This window comes from Onychomys torridus, unplaced genomic scaffold, assembly GCF_903995425.1.
Source record: "Onychomys torridus unplaced genomic scaffold, mOncTor1.1, whole genome shotgun sequence".
Lineage (NCBI taxonomy): Eukaryota > Metazoa > Chordata > Mammalia > Rodentia > Cricetidae > Onychomys > Onychomys torridus.
The window spans coordinates 6,902-22,084 of NW_023411903.1; the positions used below are offsets into that span (position 1 = coordinate 6,902).

The 15,183-nt window shown below is 43.2% G+C and overlaps 1 protein-coding gene across 1 annotated transcript; it reads right to left on the reverse strand.

Moving 5' to 3' along the window:
- Window positions 1–2,274: 2,274 nt before the first annotated feature.
- LOC118575415 (secreted seminal-vesicle Ly-6 protein 1-like) lies at window positions 2,275–4,169 on the reverse strand. Its single transcript, XM_036175987.1, has 3 exons — window positions 4,109–4,169; window positions 3,326–3,439; window positions 2,275–2,399 (listed from the first exon to the last, which is right to left on the reverse strand). The coding sequence occupies exons 1-3, from the start codon at window positions 4,167–4,169 to the stop codon at window positions 2,275–2,277; spliced, it is 300 nt and encodes a 99-aa protein (XP_036031880.1).
- Between the last annotated feature and the right edge of the window lie 11,014 nt (window positions 4,170–15,183).

A 15,183-nucleotide genomic window follows, 5' to 3' on the forward strand; every position in this document is an offset into this window, starting at 1 on the left:
TATCTATTCTATTTCCCGTTCCTAGGGAGATCCGTCCCTGCTCCCTACTCTTGGACACTTTTTTAAAGGTTATTGGCCTTTGTGTTTCTTTTCTTTCTTTCCTCTTCTTTCTCTACCCTTCTTTTTGACAAACTATATACATTTCAGCTACCCATTTATTGATTGACAGTTGTATTTCCTTAGTTTTAATTTCTATAATGTGTGGGTACTAGCATTAATTCTTCAACATGTGCACTCCATTTGGAATACCCACAAATATTCAGAAAAATTAGTAAAGGTTCATGGGAGAGGAAATTCAAGGAAGGAAAACTGGAATGCAGTGTCAAGAGTTAAAGGAAATAATGTACAGAAAGGGTTTAAATGGGGAGGAGGATGGAAGGTAGGGTAGAGCAGGGAATGTGGACAGGGATAAAAATAATGCCATAATTGTATTATTTTTCACTGCATTTATTGTGTATTCATCTGTTTGCTGTGTGTGTGTGTGTGTTGGTGTGTGTGTGTGGTGTGTGTGTGTGTGTGTGTTTGTATCCCACAATGGTCAGCATGTTGGAGGTCAGAGAAGAACTTGTATTAAACCATTTTATCCCTTCTACCTAACCATTTGGTTCCCAGGAACTGAACTCTGATCATCAGGCTTAGGGACAAGTAAACTTTACTCACTGGACCCCTAATTCTTTGATTTTAAACTTGAGGAGAGATAATAAGACACAAAGTGTGAGTGACTGACCACTTAAGTCTCACCACTGAGTTCTGCCTTCATAACCAACATGGTGGAAGGAGAGTACTGACTCCTGCAGGTTAACCTTGAACCTCCACCTACCATGTTATGACATCATCAACACAGAAAAACACAACAAAATAAACGTACATACTTTTTTAATTGAAAGTAATATAAACAACTATATAGAATTAATGAATTAAACTTTTAATGATACATAAGAACGAACAAAGTATCTGATATAATATAGTAACATATATGTCGACTACAAAAGACATCTAAGACATTGACGGAAAGACCAAATATAGGGTTCAAGACAAGGTTGTAGTAGAATGCTTGCTCTCATGCTCCAGAGCCAGGATTCAATGAACAGCACTTGAAAAACCAAGGTTATAATGATTTTTAATATTTGTAAGTTTATATAATATGTAAACACATGTAAATAACATTATGACTTATTAATAATTTTAAAACTTTGGAATATGATGCCCAAAACATGTAAATAAGCCATGTCTTTGCAGAGTGGGATGAGTTTCCTTGGATAGCATATCTATATTTTTCTAAGGTTTGTCTGCAATGTACTAGAAAAATATAAAAATAAAGATGTAAACAACATCAACTTCAAATGTTAATTTTACTAGGGAATAAAGCTAAACTGAGCCATCTTTCCATGTGTACACAAAATAGAATGACTTCAGCCCATGTGATGGCAATCTTAACTATGAACGTTGATTGTGTCAAGGATGTCTGAGCTATTTCTCAACACTGCTCTGGGGTGTATCTGTCACATTTCTAGACATGGTTAGGATATGAAGTTTCTGGCCTAATTAAACTCTTTAACTCATTAACACATTCAAATTTTGGATAGATGATAAGAGAGTTACCAGCTGAATTGCACAAAGCAAGGACATGGGCCTTGGAGAGTGTATCCTATCCTGGTCCCTTCCTACTGTGCTCAGCTATGTGGTCTACATGCTATGATGTGAACAGCTCTGGTCCACTATGTCCTTCCCACCATGATGAAAACCCCTAAAATCATAAACTAAACTGTATCGTTGCTCTGTTGTACTGTTTTACCCAGGTCACAGAAGAGAGAAATCGGATGGCATATGTCTCCCATTCAAACAATAAGAATGAAGTGAGATACTGAACTAATGTTTGCTAGAACCTTGGCAGAAGAGGCACCATGAATCTGAAGGTTCTTAAAGGGGCTGTGAGGTCTGCCATACTCACTAGTATAAAACCAGTGTTGATAAAAGTAAAGGTGAGAGGAACAGGGAAAGTGTGGAAAATGTGAGCTAGTGATGGAAGGGTGGAGGAAGAGGAGGAAGGAAGCAGGAATCTGACAGGCAGAAGCCCTCAGGATATGGGGAAGCAGAGAGCATTGCTCTATTCCCAACTAACTGCTGAAACATCAATAGCAGATGCTGATTCCAGGCAGGTGTCAGGGCTTTGGCAGTGCAGGGAAAAGATAGTTCAGTGTGGTGAGCCTTGAGAGCACAGGGGAGGAATAAGGACTCACCTGCAACAGAACTGGGCACGGAAGGGCCCAGCCTCTAAAACTCATTACACAGCGATTGGTCATGGCAACATGTAAAATCCAGTGTTATATTATAATGGGTAAAAGTGTTATTGAAACATCCAGTAGAACAATCCTGCTGCCCAAACCAGATGTCATAACCTGTACAAGAAAAATAACAAGGGTCAAATGTAGATGTAACCGTCTTGTTAAATAAGAAACACAGAGCCGATTGCAGAGTTAAAAGGCAAGGGGTCAGAGCAATAGCTGAGAGATGAAAACCTTAGTTTTCACTGCTGCTCTGTCTTTCCTCTCCACTAGAGCGCTACTTCTGTGTTTATTTTTATTATTTTTTATAGACTTTCTGTTCTGCTTTCTCATTGGTTGTAAACCCAACCACATGACCTCCTCACCACTGCCTGTCTGTACAGACCTCTAGGTCTTCTATGGTTGGTATTGAGATTAAAGGCACGTGTCATCTTGCTGGCTGTATCCTTGAACACACAGAGATCCACCTAGCTCTGCCTCCCAAGAGCTGGGATTAGAGGTGTGCACCACCACCGCCCAGCTTCTGCTATGGCTTGCTCTGACTGCAAGGCAGCTTTATTAATATACAAAAAAAATCACATTTCAGTACAAATAAAATATCACCACAGTCAAACCTAAGTATTTGTAAAATCAGAGTCTCAGAAAAAGGTGAATTCGACTCCCTGGTGAAATGCATGCCAGCCACACTGAGGTGACTGTAGTTACCACCTATCAACCTGTAATCTGGCCTGCAGGCATACCTCCCATTCCCCAAATTACTCACTGGAATTTTACAGTTCAAATCTGCTCATTCCTGAATATGTTTTCCAAAAAGCTATAAAGAGCATGCAGAGACACCTCCCCAACCCACCACTCAAGAAAAAGTGTCTTCTTCCTGCAAAGAATGGGAGGCAACCAGTACCAAATGGAAAGGAGTCTTCTGAATTTGCACAGAAACACACCTCCCTAGTCTCTGCCTTGTCCCCAGGAGTGTACAGAAGGGATGATTCACTCCTGAGCAACAAACAGGATGACCCCAACATCTCCTAGGCTTGACATACCTTTAGGCACTACCAGTATGGCACATTCTTGGTCATCTTTAGCCTCACAGGTGCTTTCTCCTTTCTTACACTTTCCATCAGCATTTAGCAGGTCACTCTGCAAACATGTAAGAGCTGAAAAGGCAAAAATCGAGGATAAGAGGTTCAACCAGAGCACCACCTCAAGGATGAGACCGGAGCTGAGCCTGTGGCTATAATCAATAAGTAAGAAACAATGACCAAGGAAAGAGCTGGGTATATGCTGAGCTGACCTCTAAAGGGTAGCCCATGACCTGGGACACTAGGAAGGGATTTGAGAAGAGCCAAGTTTCTCCAGGTCAAACACCGTGAATGAGGTGGGCTGTGAGGAGGAAGCACAAAGCTCTGATGTGGGGAGCTTGAGCTTGAGCCTGCCGCCTGTGACCACACAAGTGCTCCCATCACTTCATTGCCTTATCCTTTCAAGGACCTTCCTCGCGTCATTTCCAATACAAATTTAGGTCTATGCACAGGAAAGCTGGAGGAATTGAGGATGTTTGCTTGTTAAGAATGAGGAGGTGAGCTGAAGGACCAGGAGAAAGGACACCAGAAGCAGAGGCATGACAACAGATTTGGAGACGCCCATACTGTATGCAACAGAGGGACGAGAAGAAAGGAGCAGTGAGGATATGGAGATGAAGGCTGTGGGGTCCACGAATAAAAGCAGTCAGGGTTTACATCTTATTCCTGACCTCCAAAACCCAGTACCCTTTGACAGTATGTCTGCCCACCAGCACTGGACCCTTCCATCTGCAACTATCTCACCATGGAGGAAGCCCACCACCAGGGAGAGACCCAGCAGGAGCAGTAGGAAGTGCTTTTCCATGGCAGTGGGATCCCATGTTAAGAGAGCAGCAGAGAGCAGGACAGAGCACTCAAGGACTAGCCTCAGAGTGCATGCTAATATATGAGCTCAGCTAGAATGGAAGCCAATGGGATCCCAAGCCAGTGGGCTGAGCAGATAGCCCCAGGGAAACATGGATGCTACGTGCTTCTCTCTGCCTGCTCCCTTCTCCATCCCTACCCAGTGGTTCAAGTATTTCCGGATTCCTGTCCACACATCTAGTTCACTAACTTTCAAATGGGGATTACTATCTGTGAGACTGGAAGGAATCTTGAGACTGGGTGGCTGAGGAGCCTAGACGGTGCTTCACACACCTGGCTATGAATCTCCACATAGAAGAAGACTGTAACCTCCTACCACTACATGCAGATGTTAAAGTCTCTGACTCTTTGTGAATGGGATACATGTCTAGGTATATGTTTAAATCACTGAAACCCAAACTGCAGATTTGGGTTCTGCTTCCGTGTAGACTCCAGTCATCTTCCTGGGGACAAGATAGAAAGACAAGACAAACTACAGGGTCATGGAAGGAAAGTGTGATGGGAAAACAGGCCTTTCATTCTGGATCTGCTTTCCCTGTCCCACTGATGGAGCCAAATGACACAGAGACACGTGTGCTTCCTAAAAACCTCCCAAACAGGTAAAAGACAAAAGTGAACCGGGCTTGCCAAGCACCAAAAGGATATGTCACTGAGCTTCCTCCTCTCATTCCTAGGTTGAAGCAATGTCTCACAAATAAAACTGCCCTTGGGGCTGCAAAAATAGTTTGTATACACATTATATAGACAGTGAGGTCAGTGCCTCAACTCCCTGACAGAAGAACTCCTTCAAACCTAGACACTCTTTCTGCAGACTCAAGTGCACACATGCCCTCCCCAGTGAGACTTAGTATTTCAAAGCCACTACTTCAGGAGAAGTAGAGGAAAATCTCCCAAATGTCAGACAATATCAAACTATTCAAGGGGTTCAATCAAAATTTAATATAAAGTTTTGATAGCTATTTTTGGTTGTTGACTTGACTACATCTGGAATTAACTAAATACCAAGTGGCTGGGTACACCTGTGAGGGATTCTTCTTAATTAAATCATTTGAAGTGGGAAAGCCTGATTTTAATCTTTTGAGGTGGGAAGATCCACCTTTAACCTAGGCCACACCTTCTGGGGCAGTCTATGTAAAAGAAATAAGAGAAGGCCTGCTTGCCCTCACTCTCACTGGCAAGTTCATTGCTTCACTGGTATTCGAGCCTCCTTCTTTGGGATTCTGGAATATACTGGAGACCAGCTGGGACATCCAGCATTACGGACTGAACAAGTACTGCATTCTTAGACATTCTGTTAGTAGGCAGCCATTGTTGGACTACCCCGAAGCATCCTGTAAGTCACTCTAATAAGACTCCATTCAATCAGTTCTGTTCCATTAGAGAACCCTGACTATAACAGACCTCCTGGGTGGCTTCATCCCTAGGAAGCTTTTTCAATTAGTGTGAGTTCGCTCAGCTCCCACAGACCCTTTATTTTATTTTTCATTATGTTGTCTGTCTTCAGCTTCTGCTTGCTAAATCTTCTGGCTTTCCACATCCCATGATACACACTCTCTTCCTTTGCAAAATTCAGCTCAAGGCTTTTCGGCTTACAACCCTGTGACACTATGACAGGTGAGTGCTAATCAGAGCCCTCAGGTGTACCTTCTCAGCTAGGATACAGTATCGGAAAAAAAATGAGGCCTTCAACCCATCACTGTTTTTGTTGTTGTTGTTGTTGTTTTGGGGGGGTTGTTTGTTTGTTTTGGTTTTTGGTTTTTGGTTTTTCGAGACAGGGTTTCTCTGTGTAGCTTTTCACTTTTCCTGGATCTTGCTCTGTAGACCAGGCTGGCCTCTGCCTCCCAAGTGCTGGGACTAAAGGCGGGCGCCACCACTGCACGGCCCCATCATGTTCTTACAGGGGCGGGGGGAAGTAGAGACAGAAGGAGTAGAAATAAAAGGCAAAATGGCCACCAAGAATCAGGCTCAGATTGACTGCTTAGAGCCTGACATGGTGACTTGTGATTCATTCTCTGAAAATTTGGAACCTAATTCCTAATGCCCACAGATGCCTCTGCCTAAATAAGCAGAGTGGGGAGATAACATGTGATGTTATGAAATGTATCACATAAGAATGCAGTGAGATATTAACTTGTTATTTATTCAAATACCATGCCACAGAATGGGCATTTGAGATGAGACCAGTGGCCAATTCTCTGTCTCTCTCTGTCTCTCTCTGTCTCTCTGTCTCTCTCTCTGCCTCTCTCTCTGCCTCTCTCTCTGTCTCTCTCTCTGTCTCTCTCTCTCTCTCTCTCTCTCTCTCTCTCTCTCTCTCACACGCACGCACACACACACACGCACACACAAACACACACAAACACACACACAAACACACAATCTGCTCCTCCCATGGTGTATATCTTTTCTTACAGTTCCATAAATTCATGTCTGGTAAAGACTTTTACCAGTGCACCTTATCTCATTGTTTCTAGCACAATAGCAGATACCACATATACCTAAGAGCAGATCTTCCTTTGCTACAAACAGATACCTCAAACACACTCCCTCCTCTGAAAAGGCATTGGCTAACAAGCTGTCTGGGATACTGGAGGTTCTATTTTCCCTTCCAGATCAAACTCACCCACTGGGTTCTTTGTTTGTTTGTTTGATTTTGTATTCTTTATTCCCTATGTATCCATACAAAGATTTCATTACCTTTCCACTTCTGAAAACAACTAGGCAAAATGTTCTTTTCTGGCTCTTACACAAGTCCCCAGGCTTGGGAACGTGGACACAGAAGTCTAGATTAGCACGGAGCACTCAGCAGTCATCTGCCCACTTGGGAGTCACTGTATGAACTGACGTCCACTGCAGAGAGAGGCATTCTGTCCAGGTGGATTCAGGACTAATCTATGTTTGTAACCACTAATACTCAGAAGGCAGTTTTACCAAATCTTGACTTAACAAAACAGCACCCTTAGGTCTGTGGCCTCCTAAGACATGAGATTTTGACCAAGTTAAAGCAGCAGGCATAGACTGCCTTCTGGGGAACAAGCTTCAATTCTAACCAGAAAGCAGTTTATTCCCCAAAGAACTTAGTGCCACGAGTTCACCAATAGGCTCCTTTTGCCCACAGGTTTGGTATTTTAGCATGTATAGTTGACTGCAGGTAATACCTTGATGACTTTCCTCCCCCAGTGGCCTAAAAAGCGCCTTCCAGTATATTGGCAAATTTTCAATAAGTAAAAGATCTCTGACCGGCCCTTTAGACAACATACAGAAATTGACTCAAATGTGTCAGAGACCACAATATTTAACCTTAGGTGAAACATTAATGAAATGAATATCTGTATTTTTAAAATAATTTGTTTAGTATTTTACATGTATGTGTGTTTTTTCTGCATGTATGTCTATGTACCACATCTATGCTTGGTGTCCTTGGAGACCAGAGCAGGGCATCAGATCCATTGGAACTGGAGTTACAAGTGCTTGTGAGTGGCCATGTGGAAAATGAGAATCAAACCCTATTCCTCTGGGAGAGTAGCCAGTACTCTAAACCACTGAGCCACCTTTCCATCCCCAAATATTTATACTCTTTAAGAACATTGAGTTCAGGAAGTAATTCCCATATTAAATACAAAAATCATTTGCTTAGTCCTTTTAGGATGCTAGTCCAGAACAGAAAGTCTACATGGTAAGTGGCTTGTGAACAATAGATAATTATTTCTATTGAGGGCTAGTAAATGCAGTATGAGGGTCCCAGTAGATTTAGTTTCTGGCAAGGGCATTTCGTGGTTCATAAACAACCCTCTTCTCCATGTCCTCACGTGAGAAGAGAGAATGTGAAGCTCTTTTGTCAATGTCTTTGATGAAGGAGTGAATCTTGTTTTTGAGGGCTCCACACTTACAAGTTAATCATCTCCATAAAACCATCAGGAATTGAATCTCAACATATAGTTTTGGTGTAGGTTACACATCCACTCCATAGGACTCAGAAGAGAAATCGATGGTGTATTATAAATTATGAGATGAATTAAACCCTCCCATCAACGAAGACACTTTCCATCAGAGTGTTTTAAAACAGTACCTGAAGAAACTAGTATGTGTATTATTAAAATTAAAATCCACTGCTAATGGGAAAGTGCAAATCCAACCACTGCCCATGTGCTAGAATGGCTGACACAAGAGAACACACCAGTGATCGACAGTGACAAGCACTGGCATAGACATGGAGCAGCTCCCATACTGCCGTGAGAATGCATCCTGCTCAACTCTGCAGGGAGTCTGGCAGCTTCCTGTAAATCTAATCTAATCTCACATTTATCACTGGACACGCATCAGTATTTTCCTAAGAGAAGTGGATGAAGAAAGAACTGCAAACACTCCTTAACCACTGATGGAGTGGATGCCAGTAAATCCACCCCAGGTTGAACACCAGTTAATCCCCTAGCCTAGTAAACAACACCAGTGGGCCTGACCTACCTCAGATGTGCCCCGAACCACATCTGCTTACAGTAGGGAAAGTCATGGAACTAAAGACCACCTGGTGTATGGCAATCATGATACAACACAAGCAAGGGAGGGGTCACTGCCCTGCCAGTATCCAGAAAGTCTCATGGTACTTATTGCTAGCCAAGACAAAGAAGAAAGTGTGAATATAGCTTTGTTATCCTTTATCTTCAGTGTCAGCTTGAGTGGGTTCAGAAATGCCTGGGAAACACACTTCTAGGTGTGTGGAATGTGTGGGAGGGTATTTCCACTGAGGTTTTACTGAGGAGACACAATCAGAATGTGAGCAGTAATATTATATCATCTGGGGTCTTGGAAGAGGGTGATTTTAGCTAAATTGTAGAAGGTAGTATTCCTGAAGAACAATATATTTTGTTGTATTTAAGTCATACTGTGATTGTTTTATTACATTTATTTAAGGTGTATGTGTGTGTTTATGTGCACATGCATTTGCAAGCTACATAGGGTATGTGAAAGTTACAGGGCAACCTCTGGAAGTTGGTTCTCCCCTATCACTATGTGGTCCAGGGATTGAACTCAAGTTATCATAGTAGGCAACAATAACCTTTAACTACTACACCACCTCTCTGGATCCCGAATTATCTGGTTTCAAAAACTGACAATCTACAGCATGACTAAGCAGGTAATGTCCCTGACTGCCTCGCATGGCCACATAAATGCAAACCTCAGCATCAACACGGTAGAAGAAGTGCATTGACTGCTGTATGGTGACCTCTGAACTCCTCACTGTGGCCTCACTATGTGCAGAACCACACATAAATACACATATAAAAATAAATCAATGCATAAAATTTTTAATTGAAAATAACCTAAACAAACACACTGAAATAGTGAAATAAATCATGTAAGGGATTCAGTGAGTTACCAAGCAGTCAACCAAAGGTAGATAAACACACAGAGTAGGAGCAACACCTTAGTTATATGATGAGAAAAGCAGGGTGTGAGACTCAGGACATGATCAGTAGGAAAATGCCTACTGACATGTCCCACAGTCATGATTCAGTGAACAGAACTGCAAAGTAAAAAATTGTTTAAAATATTTTTAATAATTGTTTATAACTTTTATTTTATGTGTAGGGGTGTCCTTCCTGCATGTATGTCTGTGCAGCACATGCATGACTAGTGCCCAAAGAGACTAGCAGAGGCATCAGATTTCCTGGAAGATGAGTGGCAGATGGCTGTAAGTGACAATATAGGTACTGGGAATCTAACCAGATCCTCAGCAATGCTGAGCCACCAGGCTACTCACTGCTGAACCATCTCTCCATCCCTGATTTAAATGATTGTTAATATTCGTAAAAATAAAGATTTATATTTAAATACATGGACACTTATCATGATCTAATCATAATTCTAAATTATTGAAAATACAGCTCAAAATGTGGGATGGAGGTACTAGCAATGTCTGCTATTCTTGATCTTTTCACATTGAACATGTAGTCTACTGGAAAAAATGTAAAAACTCCAAGCAATATCAATTTGTAAACTATTGAATTTCTTAAAGAAAAAGAATCAATAATTTTTTCCCCAAAATAAAAGATTAGGATCAATTATTATGAGGCGGTAGAATGTGAAAAGTAGAGGTAGGTTGGAGGAAATTGGTCACTGGGGATGTGTCTTTGGGAGCTGAATTTTGTCCTGGTCACCTCCTATTCCACTTAACTATCCTTTCTGTATGCTGTGAACCTCCTCCTTTAAATTGTTTTACTCAGATCACATCCATAAGAAATTTTCTTGCAGTCCCTCCTCTTTCTCGACCGTTGGATACCTGGAGCTCCACCTGGGGCCTGGCTGAGGATCTCTGCATCCACTTCCATCAGTTATTGGATGAGAGTTCCAAGATGACTGTTAGGGTGTTTAGTCATCTGATCACCAGACTAGGCACAGGGACAAATAGCCAATCGAAAGAAAGCACATGAATTATGAACCAAAGGCTGTGGAGCTCCCAGCTGGATCAGGCCCTCTGGATAAGTGAGACAACTGAATAGCTTGATCTGTTTGGGAGGCATTCAGGCTGTGGGACCAGGACCTGTCCTTAGTGCATGAGCTGGCTGTTTGGAACCTTGAGCTTACACAGGGACACATGCTCAGCCTGGAAGGAGGGGACTGGACCTGCCTGTACTGAATCCACCAGGTTTAAATGAATCCCCATGGGTGCCTTGGTCCTGGAGGAGATGGGAATGGAGGGGAGGGGCTGGGGGAAAGGTGGGGGTGGGGGTGGGAGGGGGGAAGACAGGGGAACCCATGACTGATGTATAAAATTAAACCACATTTAAAAAAGGAAAGAAATTTTCTAACCCATTCCCTAAGTAAAATGCTGGAGTTGTTTGCTGGACAGCTTGGGACCAAAACTAAAAAGTGAAGCTTCATCAAAGGTAGGCATTGTGTGTGCCATATTCACTGTTGGAGATCCAGCTTCATTGCAGTGCTTATCAATCAGTTCATTTGTTGAATGGAGAGAGGGGGTGAGAGAGTATGCTATAAATCAGTCAACACTGGAAGCATGGAGGAAGAAAAGGAAGGAAAAGGAATCTGAGAGAGGGGATCATGGAGGATGTTGGGAAGCAGAGAGCCTCTCTCTATTCCTTGCTAAACTGTGGAAATCTCGACACCTGATACTCACAGGGGAAATCCATGTCCTTTTCCCTACATCCTCACATTTCATTCCATGGTAGATGGTTCACCACACAGAGATCTTATTTCCTTATTACCTAGTACTCTTTTATTACATTCTTAGTGATCATTAATCAAATAGGTCTGGAAAAAGCTGAATATAGTATTTGATGTAAATATTCTCTAATTGTCAGGTGAGTCCAGGCATGTCAGGGATTGGGCCATGCTGGAAGTAGTTAACCTTGGGTTTCCAGGATACAGGAGCATAGGGAAGAACAAAGGGTCACCTAAAGTAGAACACACAAGAAAAGGTCTGGCCTTGAAGCATGCCACAATAATTTTTGTCACCAAACATACTTTGTCAGATTTAGTTCTGCATTGGTACCAATAAGGCTAGACAGCATAGTGGAGCTTGCCACCTAAAGAGAAAGAAGGACAAGAGAAAATCTTAAGCATCTGTAGGAAGAATCAATGAGTCAATAATGAGAAGTTTCAGACTCCTAGGTGAAAGGTCCACCAGCTGCACTGAGATGACTAACATGGTCTCTCTGGTTGATCAGGGCTCCACCCTTAATCTGACCCAATTTCTGAGACTACAGAGTAGATCTTTAGAGTCCAAACCCTTCCATGCCTGAGAATGTTCACCTACAAGACCCCTGAGGACTAGCCAGACACCTATATCAAGAAACATTTTCTTCCTTCTCCTAAAAGGAAGTTTAGTGTGTTCTACAGTAAGTGGCTTCTAGTATCAAATGTAGACAAGATGTTCCCTGAATTCACAGGAAACACATCCTTCCACACCCTATTTTTACCCCCGGGACCCTAAGCAGAGCTGCCTCCTTCAGGGCAAGTGACCATCCTGAGATCTCCCAGGACATCTTTACCTCTGGAGACTACACATAAAGCTCCTCACGAACCCCAGAAGAACTGAAGTAATTACACTGGACACTTGGGGAAGGTGAAAATCAAAAGCAAGAGTAAGGGACTCATCCAAGGCCCCAGCCTCAAGTGTCATGCAGGAATTGATCAATGACTAAGAAACAATGTTCTAGGAAGGAGCTGTCTCATGCAGACATGATTCTTACATGGAGGCCCATCATGGTTTGAGGAGAGCCAGAAGGCTTCCCTACCCTACATCCTGGGAAAAGACAGACTGTAGAGATGAAGATAAAATCTCTGAATCAGGGGCCTAATCCTACAATCAGGACTGGAAAATCTTCATGTTATTCCATTGTCTCATCCTGTCAAGAACCTTGCTTGTCCAATGATCAATAAGACAAAACAACAACCTACAGAATGGGAGAAGATCTTCACCAACCCCACATCTGACAGAGCACTTATTTCCAAAATATATAAAGAACTCAAAAAACTAGACTTCAAAATACTGAACAATCCAATTAAAAAATGGGCTACAGAGCTTAACAGAGAATTCTCAACTGACGAATCTCAAATGGCTGAAAGACATTTAAGGAGTTTCTCAGCATCCTTATTCATCAGGAAAATGCAAATCAAAACAATTCTGAGATACCATCTTACACCTGTCAGAATGGCTAACATCAAAAACACTGATGATATAGTGTATGTTGGAGAGGATGTGTAGCAAGGGGAACACTCCTCCACTGTTGGGGGAATGCGAACTTTTACAGCTACTCTGGAAATCAGTATGGCAGTTTCTCAGAAAATTGAGAAAAAGTCTTCCTCAAGACCAGGCTAAGATCACTCTTGTGTATAAACACAAGGAATGCTCAGTCTTACCACAAGGCCACATGATCAACTTTGTTCATAGCAGCATTATTTGTAATAGTGAGAACCTGGAAACAACCTAGATGCCCCTCAACTGAAGAATGGATAAAGAAAATGTGGCACATATACACTATTGAGTATTACCCAGCAGTAAAGAAAATGATATCATGAAATTTGCAGACAAATGGATGGAGTAGAAAATATCATCCTGAGTGAGGTAACCCAGACTCAGAGGGACAAACATAGTATGCACTCACTCATAAGTGGATACTAGATGTGAGGGAAGGAATGGCCAGACTGCAACCCACAGCTCCAGAGAGGCTTGCTAACAGGGAAAGACCCTAGGAGGGACACATGGATGGCCAGGTGAAGGAGAAGTGGATGAGATCTACTTGACCGGACTGGGAGTGGGGGCAGGTGGTGGATGGCAAGGAGTGGAGGATAAAAACATAGGGAAAAGGGAGGGTTGATCCAAACAGAGAAAGAGTGGGAGGGCAGGGAAGGAGATACCATGATAGAAGAGGACATCATGGGTCTAGGAAGAGGCAGGGTTCTGGGGAGGCTCTCAGGAATCCACAAAGATGACACCACCTGGGAGTGCTGGCAGTGGTTTAGAGGGTGTCTGGACTGGTCTACTCTGGTAACCAGTCTAGTGAATACCCTAACTGTCATCACAGAGCCTTTGTCCTGTGAATTATGGAGGCAGATGCAGAGATGCATGGCCAGGCACCAGGTTGAGCTCTGGGAATCCAATACATGAGAGAGAGGAGGGATTCTGCATGTGGGAGATGTTGAGATCATGATGAGACAATGTGCAGACATGACTGGCCTCACTGGTCATGAACTACCATGAACTGTAGACTAGTGGCTGTGGATCCCCCATGGGACTGGACTAGGCATTGTGGATATGGAAGACGGTTGTTTGGCTTGAACTGTTTGGGGGGCCCCCGGCCAGGGGGATAGGAATCTGTCCCTGGAGCATGGGCAGGCTTTGGGAGCCCAGTGCCTATGATGTGATGCCTTGTGCAGCCTTGGTTCAGTTTGGAGGGGCTTACACTTGCCTAGGCTCCTGTGCAGGGCTATGCTGACTCCCCATGGGAGACCTTGATTTGGTGGTTGTGGGGTTGTGGGGTGGCTTGGAAGGGACAGCTGGGGGTGGGAGAAGGGAGAAGATAGGGTCTGTGGGTGGTATGTAGAGTGAGTAGAAAATTACTTAATAAAGAACAAAAAAAAGAAACAAGCTTTTAAAAAAAACCTTGCTTGTTCAACTGTCAACCCAAACTTAGGTCCCCAAACAAAGAGACTGAAGATGTTAGAATTTGGAGGGTGAGAAGAAGAAAGAGGAAAGGAAGGAGGAGGAGGAGGAAGAAGGAAGGAAGAAGAAGAAAAAGAAGAAAGAAAAGAAGGAGAAGGAGGAGAAGGAGGAGAAGGAGGAAGAAGGAGATTAGGAACTTGAGGACATGGAGGAGGAAAAGGAAACTATGGAGCTCACAACAGAAGCAAGGGAGAAAGAGGCCATGGAGATGTGGTAATGAAGAGTGCAAGGATCGCTGCTAAAGGGAGTCAGGTTCTATCTCCTGCTCCTGAAAGAGCAACACATGGTAGTAACCAGTGTGTCTGTTCCCCAGCACCAGCCCCTACCATCTGCGGGATCTCACCCTGCAGGAAGCCCACCAGCAAGGTGGAGCTCAGCAGGAGCAGCATGAAGTGCTTTCCCATGGCAGTGGGGTCCCAGGCTCAGAGAGGAGGACAGAGCACTCAGAGCCCAGCCTTGGCTAATCATGAACCTACAAAAGCTCAGGCACAGGAGTTCCAGGTCCAGGACTGAGCAGATACCCTGGGGAGTCCATATCCTAGGTATCCTACATTCTTCACTGGCCCTGCTCACCTCCACTCCCACAGTCTCTGACCAGGTATTTCTGGCTTCCTTCCCACAACTGTTTTACTAACTTTCAAGTGAGATTAGAAGAATGGGGAGGGGTGGATAGCACACACTGTGCTCTGATTTTCTAGCCAGTAGGAAACTACTTCCCTGAATCTGCTACATCTAGATATTAAATCTCCTGCCTTAATGGAAAAGGAACGTACTG

Coding starts and splice junctions, on each gene's coding strand:
- LOC118575415 (XM_036175987.1), bottom strand. CDS start 4,169: ATGGAAAAGCACTTCCTACTGCTCCTGCTGGGTCTCTCCCTGGTGGTG. Junction 3,440..4,108: donor GGTGGTGGGCTTCCTCCATG/GTGAGATAGTTG, acceptor TTGCCTTTTCAG/CTCTTACATGTTTGCAGAGT. Junction 2,400..3,325: donor CATACTGGTAGTGCCTAAAG/GTATGTCAAGCC, acceptor TTTCTTGTACAG/GTTATGACATCTGGTTTGGG.